The sequence below is a fragment of the Balaenoptera borealis genome (genome assembly GCF_965194805.1).
Source record: "Balaenoptera borealis genome assembly, chromosome: 6".
NCBI classification, from domain to species: domain Eukaryota; kingdom Metazoa; phylum Chordata; class Mammalia; order Artiodactyla; family Balaenopteridae; genus Balaenoptera; species Balaenoptera borealis.
In genome coordinates, this window is record NC_138863.1 from 69,632,985 (window position 1) to 69,650,605 (window position 17,621).

Consider the following 17,621-nt stretch of genomic DNA (forward strand, 5'->3'; position numbering starts at 1 on the left):
AGCTCCTGCTTTAGAGTTCACGCTCTCCCTCCACCCCCGCCCGCCCACCCTGCCCCCAAAGGCTGTGGTCGGGGCTGCTTTATAGGGCCCCGACAGTGGGGAAGGGGGGTGGAGTTCTGGTGAGTGGGGTGGGGCTAAGGCTCCTCTGGGCTCCAGATTGCAGTGTCAGGGGCGCAGTGACTCTGCACGCTGCCCACTGAGTTGAGGTGTCGGGCGCAGCCATTTCGCACTAGGAACTCTGGTCTGAAGTGCTGGGTGCAAGGCCACTGCCCGAGGCACCCTATGATCAAGTGAAGCTAGACTAAGCACAAAAGAAGAGGTTAGACCTTATCTAATCACCTAGATTCCATCTTATTTTTCCTGGGGACCCCGTGGGCTTTGCCAGTGACACTCTCACTTTTGCACATCTCCCTTCGGAGTTTCACGCCAGACAGATCTTGCTCCCACCCTGATCCTGCCTCTGCATTGAACCATCCTTCTCCTCAAGATGCAAAAGGGTCCCAGCTAATTGTTTAGAAAAAAAAAAAAAGAGAGAGAGAAAGCAATCAAAATACTCTCTATTGCCTAAATGACTGAACTCTTCCTGAAGTTTTTGCATTTTAAAAAGTACAATATTTTTGGGCTTCCCTGGTGGCGCAGTGGTTGAGAATCTGCCTGCTAATGCAGGGGACACGGGTTCGAGCCCTGGTCTGGGAAGATCCCACATGCCGCGGAGCAACTAGGCCCGTGAGCCACAACTACTGAGCCTGCGCGTCTGGAGCCTGTGCTCCGCAACAAGAGAGGCCGCGATAGTGAGAGGCCTGCGCACCGCGATGAAGGGTGGCCCCCACTTGCCGCAACTAGAGAAAGCCTTCGCACAGAAACGAAGACCCAACACAGCCAAAAATAAATAAATAAATAAATAAATTTTTTAAAAAAAGAATATCTTGTGACGTGAAAATTCTATGGAATCCAAATTAAAAAAAAAAAATATTTTTGAACCCAAATAAATCCCTAACCTGTGAGATTTCCATCACCACAACTAAAGAAAATATTCAGAGGGTCAATGTGTGAGGAAACTGCTCTAAGGGAATACTCAGCTTTAGAAGTCAGACCCAAGAAGTCAGTCAGAAGTCAGTTGATTTAAAAGAAGTCAGCTTCTTGACTGTCTTCTCTAAATCTTGGATCTTGGGTTTTCTGTTCACGGATGGATGGCAGTGGTTAGTTGTAAGCTGAGTCATCCCTTTGTTCATTTCATTTCCAGGAGATTCTAATAAAATGTATCTTATTAGCCCTATAATTGTGCTTTTAAAAGAATATCATCTTCCCAGTTAAAAAGATCAAATTAACACAATAATATAGATAAAAGTTTTGTTCTTATTTTCTAACAGAATACAAACCAAACAAAATCATTGTGATTTGGGCATTGTGAATTTTACACAAAAAAGGAAAGAATTATTAGGACATGTTTAAGACAGAGTCAGTAATTTTTTATTTGATGTCTAAGAAATTAAAGAAGAAAAAGGAAATAATTTGAGATTATTTCAGGATGAGAAAAAATGAGTTATCTTAATTATTTATAGAGCTATATTTCATATAGATTCAGAATTAATCAAAATATATTATTATAATATATTTCTAGAAAGTTAAAGAGTATGTCTTTTTTTATTATTATTAAAGTGGTGAGTATAAAAACAAATAAGATTTGATTCCGTTTTTCCATAATGTAGTACTTGAATTTGCCTGTAAAATCTTTCTGGGAAATTTGTTCATTTTTACGTAAATATATGTGCAATAAAATATGAAATAAAAAAATCAAATTTTAATTGAATTTCAGTGGTCATTTAGGATAGAAAATTCTATAGGGCTTTGTTAGAATTTTGATATTACTGACACTCCAAAATGAAGGCATATTTTTGACCTTACACTTATTTTGTTTTTATCTCCTTAGGGTCTACTTTCATTTGTAACACTCACATAATTCCAGTGAAAAACCAAGAAGGCGTGGCTATGATGTTCATCATTAATTTTGAATATGTGACAGATGAAGAAAATTCTGCTTCCCCAGAGAGGCTAAATACAATATTACCAGTCAAAACTGTAAACCGTAAGTAAAAGGCAACGTAATACTCTTGATACCCTGCTACTGTAGTAATTTTAATACATGCTTCATTTTGATTCAGTTCTCAAAATATGTTTGCATTTTAAGTAAAATAATTTTGTATATAAAAAAGCCATAGCTGACATTACCCATCAGTGCCTAACAGAAGTGATCAGCTGCTTTCAAAGCCATTTGACTTGGTTATACCAAACTTATTTAGCCAGTCCCCTACTGATGGACATTTAGGTTGTTTCCAAATTTTGGCTATTGTAATAATGGCAGAATGAATTGTGCATATGTATTTTCATGTGTATATGTACATTCTTAGACAAAATTATCTTCAGAGTAAGGTTCTATAAGTGGTATTCCTGGGTCAAAGGGTAAATGAATATGTAATCTTTTTAGATACTGCCAAACTCCTCTCCTTATGGTTTGAACCACTTTACACTAATACCAATGTATTATATAATACAATACAATGTATTCTATATACATTGTATATAATATTGTATATACAATGTATATAATACAATGTATTATATATTTCCTCCAAAGCCTTGCTAACAGAGTGAGTCAGTCTCGATTTTTGTCATGATAAGTGAGAAGCAATACCTCAATTAGTTTAGTTTACATTTCTCTTATTATGAGTGAGGTTCACATATTTAAGCACTATGGACATTTCTTTTTCTATCAATTGTCCATTTCTTGTATACATTTTCAACTTTTTTGTCTTTTTCTTTTAAATTGTGGAATAAGTGTCAAATCGCTTCCCCAGCAAATTGTCTTTTATCTTTTTCCTGATTTTTGTCACACAAAGCCTTTATTTTTTTTGTAATGTGGCTAAATTTATCAACCTTTTCTTTTGTTGATTCAGAATTTTTGAGTCATAATTAGAAAAGCTTTCTCCATTCCAAGGTTGTAAATAAATTCATATTTTTTTCTAGCCATTTTTTAGGATCTCTAATCCATTTTAAGTTTAGCTTGGTTTATAGTGCAAGTTATAAATTTAATTTGTCATTTTATCAATGGCTTTCCGGTTGTTCTAACATCATTTATTAGAAAGTCTGTCTTTCACAAGTAATTTGAGATATCACTTTTTTTTTTTTTTTTAGATTTATTTATTTATTTATTTATTTTTGGGTGTGTTGGGTCTTTGTTTCTGTGCGAGGGCTTTCTCTAGTTGCGACAAGTGGGGGCCACTCTTCATCGCGGTGCGCGGGCCTCTCACTGTCGCGGTCTCTCTTGTTGCGGAGCACAGGCTCCAGACGCGCAGGCTCAGTGGTTGTGGCTCACGGGCCTAGTTGCTCCGCGGCATGTGGGATCTTCCCAGACCAGGGCTCGAACCCGTGTCCCCTGCATTGGCAGGCAGATTCTCAACCACTGCGCCACCAGGGAAGCCCCGAGATATCACTTTTATCACATACTAAACTTTCTTATGTGCATGAGTATATTCTGGTCTTTCTAGTCTGTTCTCTTGATCTGTGTCATTGAGAATCACACTGTTTTAAATATACAGTTAACCTCTTATATGACATACTCCCTTTAATATTAATTTTCAGGGTTTAAGGTTATTTCTTGTTGCATATTCCACATGAACATTAGAAACAACTTGTCTGGATAAAAGAAAAAATCCCTATGGTATTTTTATTGGATTCAGATTAATTTTATAAATTAATTGGAGGAAAAGTAACATTTTTATGATGTTGAGTCATTCTATACAGGAATATGTATATGTATTTTCATTTTTAAATCTAATTTTTGTGTCTTTCAAGAGTGTTTAAAATTTTTCCTTATTGTTTACTTTGCTACTTGACATTTAACATGTTTTGTTGTTGCTGCTATTATAAATAGGATCTTCTCTTTAATTATTATCTTCTAATAATTTTTAAGGCTACTGATTTTTTCTGAGTATGTTAATTTTATGGTCTATCTTAGTGAGTTTTCTTAGTTTGCAGTGGCTTATACATTGTTCTGAGTTTTTCAAATGTTCTATAGTATCAAATAAAGATTACTTTACATTTTCCTTTCCAATTCTTATACATCTAATAGTTTTCTCTTGTCTAATTGTGCTGGCTATTACCTCCAACATATCATTAAAAAGAAACTGAGAGTGAACATCAATTGTTCCTGAATTTTGTGTGAATGCCACCAGTGATTCCCATTAATTCAAATGATGGCATGTGGTTGAGTGGAATGTGTTTTATAATTTTATAGAAGTTTCCATTGACTTGTATTTATTAAGAATGGGTGTTGAAATTTGTAAATTGCCTTTTCAGCATCTGTGAAATGAGTGTGCTATTCTGTTTCCTTATTTTTATGGTAAATTTTATTAATAGAGTTACTAACATGGAACTATTCTTACATCCCTGGAAGGAACCACATTTGGACATGATGTATTTCATCTTGTAGAATTGAATTCTTTTCATCTAAAATTAATTTAGGATTGTGCATCGATCCTCATCAGGGAAATTTCTCTCCAATTTTTGAATATGTATATGCTATTTCGTTAGGTATTATTATCAATGTTATAATTACTTAGGAAAATAATTTGGAGTTTCTTCTCTATTTTCTACTCTACATAACCATTTAAATAGTTTGGGGATTATCTGGACTTCAAAAGTTAAGTACAATTCCCCTGTAAAATCATCTAAACCTGGTACTTATTTGTGGAGTAGCTTTTTAACAATTTTTTTTCTCCAGAGATTGGACTATTCAAATTATCCAGCTCAGCTAGTATCTTTGCACTCCTAAGTATGCTTAGTCTTCTACCATTCAGTTTGTCAGTTTAAATTATATCATTTCACTCCCAGTTTCTACCAACAAGGCATTCAATGAGCTTATTTTATATTTCCTTCTCCTTCCATTTTGTTTGGTTGTGATACTTCTAGCTTCTCAGGGGATGTAATTTACATACTTCTCACTTTTGTTTTGGCCTTAAATTTCTAGTGAAATGTATTCAATGCTCACTACTTGTCTTTTTGTCAAAGTTTCCGCAAACATAACTTCTTGGATAAAGTTCACCTCTTCAGGGAATGTTCATGAGTAAATCAACACTATTTTTCTATAGCCTTCACACTTGGAGGACAGCCTGGGTAGATATAAGATATTTGGCCCACACTTTTTGCCCTGTGAACCTGGTAGATAGTGTTCCACTCTGCTTGCATCAAATCTTGCTAATGAGGAATCTGATGCCAACCCACTTGTCTGCCCTTTGTAAGGGATTTTGTTAATTTTCCAAGTCCCAGAAAATTTCAAAAATAAATTAATAGTGGTAGATTTTAATACTCCAATTTCAAACCAAGACAGACTTTTAAAGTCTAAAACTATTGCTTGCATATGTCTGGATTTGACGTTCTAAGTCAATTTTCCTGGATACACAGTGGGCCCTTTCAATATGTACATTCAATTCATGTTATAGTTCAGGAAATTTTATTGAATTATAATTTTTAATATTTATTTTATTTCTTTTGGTTTATTTGTCTTCCTCAGGGACTCAAATAATATAGATGTTGCACCTTCTTTGCCTGTATTTCATATCCATCACTTTCTCTCTGGTCCTTTTTTCTCTCTTTATTCTATTTTATTTTCTTAGCATCTCTCATTTCTAGTCTCTATTCTTGTGGTTTGCTTGTAATGTATCTTAATTTTTTAGATGATTTTGTCTTTTTCTTTCCTGAATTCAGTACCTGTATTCTTTCAGTTCTTGCTTTGCGTTTTCTTCTTATTTGTCCAGTTTTTATTCTATGTTTTTGAGTTCCTAATTTATAATCTTATTTCATATCTCTAATTACTGGTTTAAATTTTTTTAATTTATTTTGGGATGTTATATATCTATTCTGTTTCATAACCAGATATTTAGCACACTTTCCTCTGCAAGGTACATTTTTATTCCCATTTCCTGTTTTTCTCTTATGATATTTTTGTATGAATATTAGTATTCTTGTTTATAGCTATTCATGAAGGACTTTCCTGGACCATCACTAGCAAGAAATCTGGGGGTGGGGGCAAAGGGAATAGGTCTTGTTTGCATGCCTTATAAAATTTTTCAGTTCCAAGTCTCATTCATATATAGCAAGGAGTTTGTAAATTTGGAGGGTTTGTGGGGAGGGGGGTTACTTGTTCTTTAAAATATATGGCACTGCCTGTTTTTGTTGTTTGTTTGCTTGTTTCTGTCTTCTGATTATTCTGTCCTCTCTTATATTAATAAGGGGAACTTATGTTTATCTGCTTCCTTATTTCCCAGCCTCCAAGGGACAATTCCACCTTTGAATATCCCTCCCCCTCTCCAAGATGTAGTGCTTTTCCAAGGCTGATATCTGGAGTCTTGTGCACTTTTCTAGCCACTTTCTATTGTCTCTCTAGTAACGAATGCTTTGTCCATTAAGGTCACAGAACTTCTCTCAGTATTTCTCACTCAGTGTTAAACCCTCTTCTCCCAAGGGTAAACCCTATTTGATATGTGTTCCATTACTCTAAGGAGACTTCTGAACTCCCGCCCCCACCACTTTTTCCACTTAGCTTCTGCCTGACTGTTGCCGTGTACTCTTCTTAGCCAATTCTGCTGGTCTTCGGCATTTATTTCCCTGACTACGTGTAAATTAAAGTTTGTAATGTCTCTTTCTCTAATTACTCTTTAGGTATAGTTTATGGGTATTTTTATTTGCCTCCCTTATTGATCTCTGTGGTTTTTAGGAGGATCTATGAGCAAATGAAAATTTAAGTTACTGTCATTGTCTGTGGGAAGCTGGAAGCCTTATCACAAAACTGTAGTATTTGCATAAAGAAATTGTTATACTATATGGAAATCAGATAGCAAAATATATGTAAAATAAAAAACACAGTCCCAAAAGCCTATGTTGTAAACTGAATTAATACTAAATAAAATGTACTCCAGCTGAAAATTTCTCATAGTGTCAGCTACTGCCTTAGGTACGTCTAAATGACAGTACAGTATCCTGTTAAGGCAATATTGGGATGAATATATTAGTGTAATACAATTCCAATATTTTGAATATTTTATTCTGAGCAATATCACACTTGGGAAAAACTCTCTATTAAAACCACCAATCTGTCAGTCTCCCAGGTGACATGTTTAGAACAAAATTGAAGTACTATAAAAAACTATTGTAATACCAAAGACTTGTTCCTTTAAGTTGATGACTGTTTTTGATATCTTTATATTTTCTACTAACAAACTTAGTCATTACTGAATGGTTCCTGAGAGTATACTTTAGGTAATGTCAGCCTGTATTTTGGTAGTGAATGTCAATGAGATAATTTGTTTGGGGGAAGCCTAGTTTTGTTTCTTTATTGTCTTCAAAAAGTCTTCATTTTCCCCCCAAAATAGCTGTTTTTCATGGCCCATCAAGTTGGATGGGAGTAAAAAAGGGAGTAGTGTATCAGCCGTATGACAAAAAAGGGGATTTTAAAAAAATAAAGTATTCATTTCAAACTGAAATACAAACGGAGAATTGAAACTTTGATTTCTTGAATGGAAGACAATCTATACAGTAGCCTCTCAGGTATCATACATAATCTATGCAACTTTATACTATGATTAAAATAGCATCTCTTTTGCAAGTCATAGCAAATTCAGTAGATTGTTTCTTATTATGTGAACATGAATGGTTTCCCTACACTGCAACTGTCACTCATATAGGGAATCATTAGAGAGAGTATAAATATGCAGATAAAATTGTTTCCAGAGCATTACAAAGGCCTATTATTTACAACCATTATATTGGTTTCGATTATACCTCCTGTCATTATATGCTTTAAATTTCTCTTTACTTGGTGTCAATTTTTGAGGAGTTGATTGTTAAATCAAGCAGAAAAGTTAAGGAGAGACAAATTATATCCGGTAGCTTCTGATACTATCCAATTTCTACTTTGTATCATTTCTGATCTTTGGAAAACTCTTTTTTCTTCTTAAAGTATAATTTTATTACCTGTGTGAAATAACATGTTGGCTATTTCAAACATGGTTGCTCCATTGGTAGCCTCTAAAACAAACAACTCAATAAGGAAATAAAAGCAAATCAAATTTTGATACACCCTTTTTTGCAGAAACATCTCAACTTTCAAAAAGCTTAATTTCTTATCTAAATAAGGAGTGTGTAAGTGTGTGTGTGTCTGGGGGGCTAGGCATGCCCTTGTGTTGGAACTTAAGTGAAAGTAATGGGGAGAGGCTACTGTTTGTTTGAGATGATGTGGGTTTCTATAAATTCAACTGCCTCTCCTGAAATGTAGACAAAATAAGGGAAAAAATGTGAAGGAGCTATAAGAAACTTACATGAAAAAGAAATGAAGTATTAAATTGAGAATATTAAGTAATAGAAAAGGAGCTAAGTACACAATAGAAAAGATGCATCATGAAAAGGCACTATGATCAATTGGCTGAGTAAATTCTGGAAACCTAGAGGCTTGTATTGAATAAAAAGGTGGATCAATTCTCAGTACAAATATCTAGTTTCTGGGTCAGGAACACAGCACAGCAAAAGTGAGCAGCTTTCTCTGGGAAGAACTCATTTTTCGCAAACTTAATCTCTGTCGAAGATATAGGACCAGCCACAAATAGATGTCTTAAGTGCCCTGGAATGAAGCAAGTACGGGAGAGAGTATTATTCTGATAGGTCGATCAAATTAATATATACTGCACAATTGAGTTGATTAATTACTACATAATAAATATAAATACCAAATAAAAGATATAATTAAACGTTTTCTCACTGATGGTTTAAACTCTGCAATCTGAAAAGTGGAAATGATACTGAGTAGAAGAGAAAATTCTACTTTTACTACCAACTAAAAGGGGGCCACATCTAAAGGAACTAAGAGCAATGGGAAAATGTGTTCTCTTTTTTTCTGCTCTAATATTTATTTCTATGAAGTATTTGCACAACATGAAAGATAACCAAATTATGTGTCCTTGCTTACACTATTAATTTCAAAGTTAATTGTCAAGTGTGAGACTTTTGTTTTCATTATTTTAAATAAAATATTTAAAAGTTTTATTTTACATTACTTACAAGTATATTTAAGTCTTATATTTCTTCTATTTTATAGCAGAAATCTAGGATCGCCAGTCTGGTTCACACAGACACACATACACATTTTTATTTGTTAAAAATTTCTTTAAGGGGATTGGGGGGGACCTAAATTAAACAAAAAATTCCTGATTTAACAATATACAACCCAACAGAAAATTAATGCATTCTATGTTCTTATCATGTCTGAAAACCAAAGAGTCAGTTGAGCCACTATAAATGTTGACCTTAAGCTCATATCCCCAAATAAATTTTAACTAATAACATTCACTCCTCTTATCAATTTAAAATAGATTTTTGTTTAAGTCTACTTAATTTACTGTTTCCATCACAGTCAAAAAAATCCATGAAGTTTTCTCATTTTACTAAACTTGAAACATATCCCAACAAGAAAACAGGCCCAAGTTAAGTCTTTTTAGTCACAGAAAAATACTGAATTTTATCATTTATTAATTTATAAATGATTATGCTACAAGTCAAAATTATACATGAGATCCTAATTTTTTAGGTACTTTTCATCTCTTTCCCTTAGCAAGTATTTCAAAACTTCACCAGGCTTTTCATGACTCTCATGTCAAATCCACCTCCTTTGTCAGACAAATCACCTCCCCTTCCACACCTCAGAGCAAGGGGAGGGCTTGGGCAAGAAGTCCCTTAATCAGCCTACCCTCAACAAATATATCTCAACCCCTGGAGGCAAATCTTAACTGGAGTCCACATCTCCACTTGAAACCCACTCCCTCTGCCAGTCCTTCCAAATCTGTCCTTACCAATGCCCCTCTCTCAGCTATGTTTTCTACTGGCTCTTTCCCTTTTGCTCACGCTCATGCTGCTGAGAATAGCCTATACTTCAATAGATACATTCTGTTTACATCAAATAATATTTTCTCAAAGTTTCAATTAGTTAAATGTGTTGCCAACATTTAAACATTGGAAGATTACACCTAAAATTACGATCTCTGGGGAATTCCCTGGCCATCCAGTGGTTAGGACTCTGCATTTTCACTGCCGTGAGCCCGGGTTCAATCCCGGGTTGGGGAACTAAGATCCTGCAGTTGCACGGCACAGCCAAAAAAAAAAAAAAAATCTAGCTTATTGTGGAAAAAGATGAGTATGTGGCCACACATTTGCAGTAAGCTGGAAGAGAATACTGACTGCACCTTTAGACGGTATGTACTCCCCAGTTTGCCACAGTCCTCAACTCTCCTTATTGCTGTTCATACTTGGCGTTCTTCACTTTTGTCCCCTGACTCTTCTTCCAGGCATTTGGAGTTTCCACACCTACTCATCGTCTCCCTTATTTCCTTTCTTCCTCTGCCCACTGTAATGAGCTTTCTATGTTGTGCTCTCAATGTTATCGTCTAGGTTGAAGGTACTGTGCTAAATTCAGTTCCCTTCTCTCGGGTCTTTTATGTTCCATGACACCACACTCCTTTGCTTCTTTTGATCTCTGTGGCAGCTATTTTAGTACCATTTTCTTGTTCCTCTTAAACAAGAAACTCCTAAACACTGTTTGTTTATCCCCCAGAAGCTGCTCTTAGTATTCTTCTCTTCTTAGTCATCTTCTCTGTACACGCTGCTTGGGCAAACTTATCTGTGACCTACAGGATAAAGGCTCCCTTTCAAATCAGTATCTCCAGACCACACCTGTCTCTAGACTTTTCCAATTACTTATAACTTCATATATCCAACTGCCCACTGGACATCTTTTTTTGGAAGATTTTAACATTTCTGGAAATTTAGCATTTTCAAGCTAAGAAGACTTGCCTTTCCATCCCAATTACCATCTACTCTATTCCGTCAAAAACTCTTGCTCGGGTTTCCCTGGTGGCGCAGTGGTTAAGAATCCGCCTGCCAATGTAGGAGACACGGGTTCGAGCCCTGGTCCGGGAAGATCCCACATGCCGTGGAGCAACTAAGCCTGTGTGCCACAACTAGTGAACCTGTGTGCCACAACTACTGAAGCCTGCATGCCTAGAGCCTATGCAACAAAAGAAGCCATGGCAATGAGAAGCCCATGCAAGGGAGAGTAGCCCCCGCTCGCCACAACTAGAGAAAGCCTGTGCACAGCAACAAAGACCCAACACAGCCAAAAATAAATAAATAAAATGAATAAATTCATTTAAAAAAAAAAAACAAAAAACAAAAAAACAAAAAAACAAAAAAACTCTTGCTCTTCATACATTGTGAATGGTGTCATCATCCCAGCCACCCAAGCCAGAAACCTGGGCATCATGCTAAACTTCTCCTTCTCTCTAAGCCTCTCTTCTCCCAACCGAAGAGTGATCAAATTCTCTCAGGCACACCTCCTGAATATCTCTCTCATACAGCCCACTGTGATTACCTACTCAGGCCCTCAACACATCTGACGCAGTGATCTCAAAATTGGTATCTCTGCCTTCAGCTTCTTTTCCTCAGGATCACATGTCCCACTACTGTACATCAGATCATAATACTCCACTGTTTATATTCTTTATCATGGTTCTCTATTGCCTAAAATTATAAAACTCCAAAACCCTGTGCATTAAGCAAAAGACACATTTTATGGCCTCAGATGCCTCCTTAGCCTCTTCTCCCATCACAGCACGCCCCCCAAGCCATCGCCGTCATATCCCATATTTCAGTGGTGGTTTTTTGGAGCCACATACATTTTATACCACCTTGTTTGTATAACATAGTGTCCTCTCTACTAGACTGCCTTCGTTTCTCTAGCATACCTTCTCCAAAGGACCCTTTACCTGTGGAGAGTTCCTAATTCACCCAGATAGATTTTCCTGTTCTTGCCCCTGTGACATGATGATACCTCATACCTGTCTCTACTACCACACTGGCACATCCGTTTGCCTAGTAGACAAGAAACATAAATGACTAAAGAAGGCCAGGAAAAAATATAGAGAGCAAGAGAGGTGAGAGCTGTGGAAAACTAAGGAAGCCTACCTTTTTTAAAGTAGCCAGGAACACTTAAGCTCCAGTTCATAGGAGGGCTGTTGTGTTTTCTTCCATATTCCCGACATTTGGCAAATAGTGAGTACCCAATACAGACTTGTAGAATGTATAAATTTATGAGTGTTATTTTTATATTGAGTAATTAAGGGTTTTTTCCATACTGAATGCATATTAGTCAGTGATTCTCCAAGAGTAAAAGACCATCAGCATCATCTTGTAGCATGTTTGAAGTGCAAGTTCTTGGGCCTTACACCAGAACAACTGATTCAGAAACACAGAAATTCAGCAACCTGTGTTTTGACAAACCCTTCAGGTCATTCTGATATACATTGGAGTTTGAGAACTACTAGTCTAAGTTACTTAATGGTTAGATAAAACCATAAAGATAAATTTTAAGTGAAGCTAAAAGTAAAAATATAGTAAAATAAAGTTAAATTTCTATAGCATCTTATTCTCACAGTTATTTTCAAAAGTGTACTTTTTCATTTCATTTCATTAAGGTATTATAAAGGAGATTCCATTATCTTTGAAATGATTAAAATTATACTCTCCAAATCAAAAGAGAATTTTTACCTTTATGCTTACTAAAATAAAAGTTTGAATTACTCTAAATGCTTCAACTGAAGCAAAGTCTATACACAAAAATACAGTTGGTAATTTAGGCAATTATCTAGCTAATTTAAGCCACTAAGAATGCATTCATATGCTTTGGACTCAATATTTTGAATAATTGACACATAAAGAATATATTTGCCTGAATAGCTACCTTACTCCCTCTAATTTGTATTTCAGTGTTCAGACCTCAAGCTAAGGAACAAAGAAATTTTCTGTATAGCTGGTTTATAAAAGGGCATTCACAAATGTTTTTGCTATTCTCCAGTGGAGCTGAAAGTCATTCTTTAAAGATGAAGAGCTGCAGTAGTAATACAGAGTTTCCCACTCAGCAAGCATTACTATAGAAACAATCTATTATTCAGATGAATTTAATTAAAGGCTTTACAACATAACTAATGTTTCCTATTATCATGTGTTTGCAAGTTTCCTCTTTTTAAAGATTAAATTTGCTGTAGAAAAAGGAACCATGATATGGTTGCTGAAAGAAATCTGAGAAAAGTTCAGTCATAAGTTGCAATCAACTTTATACCATGTTTCCTCCCTAGGATTTGGGCAAAATACGTATTTCTAAGATCAAGAAAATTACTCATAGTTGAAAAAATATGCTTTATCCTTTCGTTAGCAATGAATGTTAATGATGGCCTAAATCAGCATGTCCACATCAGAGACCCCGTGTGCATACCATTTGGAAGAACTTGTTACCTAGCAACACCCAAATCAGGGACAGTCCCTATTCATACAGCATGTGGGTAACTGGCGTCTGTACCATTTGTGTTTGGAACACTCCATCAAAAGAGTCCCTGTCAATGTAATAACTACATGGTCATCTTGGGTCAATCTAGGTAAAGATGTTACTACTTTCACACAACATGAGTGGACTCTTTAACTTGGCATTTGGAAAAGAAAGAATTCTATGAAACAGAAGCAAAATAGCAGTATGGTAGATCATACATTGATTTATTAAGCCATTATCACATAGAAATGGAAACTAATTAGGTATATATAATACTGATGTGTTTGCTTTAATTTCCAATGCCTCCTCGTGGACGGATTTTAACCTTGGGTGGCTAAAAGCAGTCCACCAGCCTGTCCTGTTTTCTGCCTTATCTCCCTTATTCTAAACCTGTGTTTTCTGCTTCTTTGCTCTCATGATGACCCAGCTAGGTTGGAAGCAGTGTCTCTCAGACATCATCAACATTTGTGAACTTGTTCCAGAAGTTCTCTGCTGCTGCTACAGCTCCTATGATTACTCTCACTCCTGCTACAGCAGTAACTTCTCCTGATCTCCACACACGTGTCCTGTGCTACTGGGTCAGGACTCACATTGCTTCAAGATTCCTATTTGGTCTTATACTTACTGCCTTATTGTAAGATGTTGCTTTTTCTCTGGTATCTCTCGCCCTAGGAAATGTCCAAGGAGTCTTAGTCTTTCAAGGCCTTACTGACCACATCTGCTCCTTTAAAGGGTCCCAAATTTAGCTGCAGGTTTTCCAGGTCAATGGACTCCCTGGTGACCTTTTGTTGTCACTAACACCAGGACCGCACTGGCCGCAATGCCCCATGTGTCACCCACTAATCAGGTTAGCCAGGTCAGTACTGACTTCACACTGAATTATTTTTTTTCCCCAGTCTAACAGCTAACTACTGCCTTCTTTGACAATATTACGGGTTGCTCTAGCAGCCCGTGGACATCCTCATATACTCCTAACACATTAGTAAGAAAGACATCTCCTTGCTGGATGCCTCTGTGGAAATTTCTTCCTAAAAAGAAAAGTCAGATATGTCAATTACCTTCCCTGTTTCTCCCATCAAATTTGATCTGCTGCTCTCTCTGACTCAGAGATTAAATTTATATTTCTCTGCACATCCAGAGCTATTTGGTTGGAGAAAAGTCCCACAGTGATTTTAAGGCTTCCAATTTAAATGTCAGACTTGTGAATACCCTGATTATAGAAAGGTACATTGATATTGATTCATGAATTCTTATTTTGCCTGATAGTAGCTGATAGTAGACTTAGTCAGATCATAATTTTTTTTTCAGACCCCAAACTGGCTATCCTTCCCCATCTGTACTATAGGCACTGTGCCTCAGACACCTTCCTCAGGGCGGGGACAGCTGCTGGAAATACTGGCCACTGCAGGACACAGCTCCACCCCTCATTGGAAGCTGTAGTCAAAAGCGAGGAACTGCATTACCCAAGGTCATGACCCTTCCCATGGGGTAGCTGTAGCCAGTGACTGGCTGCAACAGGGAGATAAAAACCAGATACACTAACTTCATTTTGGCATAACTCTGAAGGGCTACCCCAGCTCCACAGCCCCCAGGAGGACTGACTGAAGCTTTAGCTACATTTTTGTATCAGTTTTACTTCCTCTTACCAATCCTGCCTTCCTCTTTTCCTTATAGGCATACCTCCTGAAAACGCTTCCCCAAAACCCTTTTGCACAGTCTTCTTTCAGGGATCCAATCAAGATACCTCCCAGCACCCCTAATCCTTTGTGAGGGGAAATATCTCCGCTCGTAGCCTTCACAACTTTCCCCCCATATACACGCACATATGTCCTCTCCTTACCCCACTATATTCTCTGATTTGCATGACTGCTGGAACTAAAATTTTTCTCTGCTTTTCAGTTTATAATTCAGCTAAGCAGAACCAAGCAGGAGTAAGATGCTTCTAATTTATATTTAACTGGATTTTAGTCGTGAAATTATTAAGTAGTCAAAGTTCTAAGAGTTTGCAGAAATGATGAGAAATTAAACCAAGGGAATGATTGGGAATTTGTAATTGTGAGGAAATTAAGTGATTGGGAATATATGGAGAACTTTTCAGACATAGTTGGTTTTCTGCAAGAAATATTACTGTTTCTAATATCCCTAGGTATATTCTTAAGTTAGAAAATTGTTTCATGTCAAAATTAGCATAATAGTTTTCTTCCAAACTCTAGTAGAAAAGAATCAGCCCCCAGAGGAGAGAAAGAGAGAGGGAGAGAGAGAGACAGACAGAGACAGAGAGAGACAGAGAAATAATTCAGATTGATGAGGTTTTCTCAGTTTAGAAAAGTTGGTAAAACCATTTTCTAAAGTCCCATTCCCACAGGGCATAGGGGTAGAAATGTAGTTGTGATCATTATAATTTTGTGTGAACTGTGGTTAGTATAAATATACATGCAAAGAAACTCAAAACTGGAAGGAATATTAAGAGTCAACTAATCCTAGGGAATCCTAGGGGAGGTTAATGGAGGGGTTTTGGTTGGAGGAGAAGGATTTTGTTATTTGACCTCTGAGATCATAAAAAAAAAGTGTGTATGCATTTATCTGCATTATTTAGAGGAGAGAGTTATGATTCTCATTAGATTCTCTTGTGGATATTTAAGGACCAAGAAAACACCAAGTTTTGGGTAAAACTGAAATTAAATCAAGGAAACTGCTATTTTCTTTTGATTTTACCTTGATTTCCTATTTGACCTTGGGCCAAGTATTTAACATTTATTCATATATAGATTGAAGTCATAATTACAGGCTTTCCAAAGAGAAAGACACTGGGAATATCTGTGTGCCTTCTTGGTTGAGATGTAAAAAGCTCTTAGTTAAATGTAACACAGCGTGTATGAAGATGCCGCTTCCAAATTTATTTTCAGCAGCTTCACAGAAGTGACATATCCTGAGAAAGACATTGTAGTGGTAGTTAATTGTAAGTTCATGTATGTTAGAAACTATCTCTCTCAAGTGAAAAATGGTGCATTTAAACAAAACTGTGTTCATGTAAGTAGTTTATCAATACTTATAATTATTTTGGGGAATGTGTTAAAAAATGTGCAAAACACCCCTGATTCTGTTGTTATTATTTCAGATTTATTGAACATTTTAGTAGCTAATAGGCTAAAGAGTATCTATTTTAGTTATCAATTTAGAAAGCAAATATACTAAAATATGGAGACAGCTTACAAGGGTGCTTTTTAATGTTAAGAATCATAACAGGATTATACTCATCTAAGTTTTATATTTCATGCCTGAAAGTGCTAACATTGAGCAAAATTCTCAATGTGTATTCTTTCCGGATGAACTGCGGTTAGACAACTAAATCTGTAATGCAATATAACATGGTCGTATTAACCTAGTGATGCAGAAAAGACCATCTGTACCACCTTGGATATGACTAAACTGTAGGAGCAAACTAAATGCCTTGTGTAGTCATTAATTTAAGAAAGGCAGTGAATTCTTTTAAGGAGGAGGGTAATGTAACTGATGAAAAATGAATAAGAGTAGGCATTGACCTCAGTGAATTGTAATAAGCTTGCAGAATTGATTTGTAAACTGCTTTATAACTCAATTCCTAGTGCATTAAAAACTAATCAAATGACTTTGATGCAGTTCACTGATTTTTAACTCGGCAATTTACTTGAGCATATAAAAGTTGTTAGTAGAATTATGTAAGAATGCTTGCAAAATAGATACTGTGATGCACCATTATTTAATTGTATATGCACGCAGTGGTTACTCTCATCTACTAATTAATCCAGAGTTTAATGCTGAACGTACTTGGAGTTTGTGCACTGTGTCCTGTCTTTTATCAGAACGATAAATTCTATTTCAGTTATATTTACCACTGTTACCTACTAGCACACAAATGAAAGCTTATAGTAAGGACTTAACCTGCTTAATTCTAAAATTTTCTGTAATAGGTATTTTACATAAAATTCACTAGATGATGAGGAGTTTGAAAACACTTTTGTGTATGCTCTAGAATCAGAATGGTAACAATTAATAACCTTGGAAAAAAGGTGAAAATTAACAGTAAGTGTTGTATCAGGTATATAAGGCATGGTATAAAGTTTACAATTTCCATCAGCTACTGGGTTCTACTCAATTAATCATTTTTGGTAAATATGAGTAAACACAATTCCAGGAGACTAAGATTCTCTAGTTAAGTTGG

General features: G+C 36.1%; 1 protein-coding gene across 1 annotated transcript in view; it reads left to right on the forward strand.

Annotated features, from left to right (window-relative positions):
• The window catches only part of KCNH7 (potassium voltage-gated channel subfamily H member 7), a 457,888-nt gene that overhangs the window by 297,048 nt on the left and 143,219 nt on the right, over nt 1-17,621 (forward strand). The window contains exon 3 of the mRNA XM_082395382.1: nt 1,931-2,086. Within this exon, the coding sequence (XP_082251508.1) occupies nt 1,931-2,086 (156 nt within the window). The remainder of the gene's footprint in view (nt 1-1,930; nt 2,087-17,621) is intronic.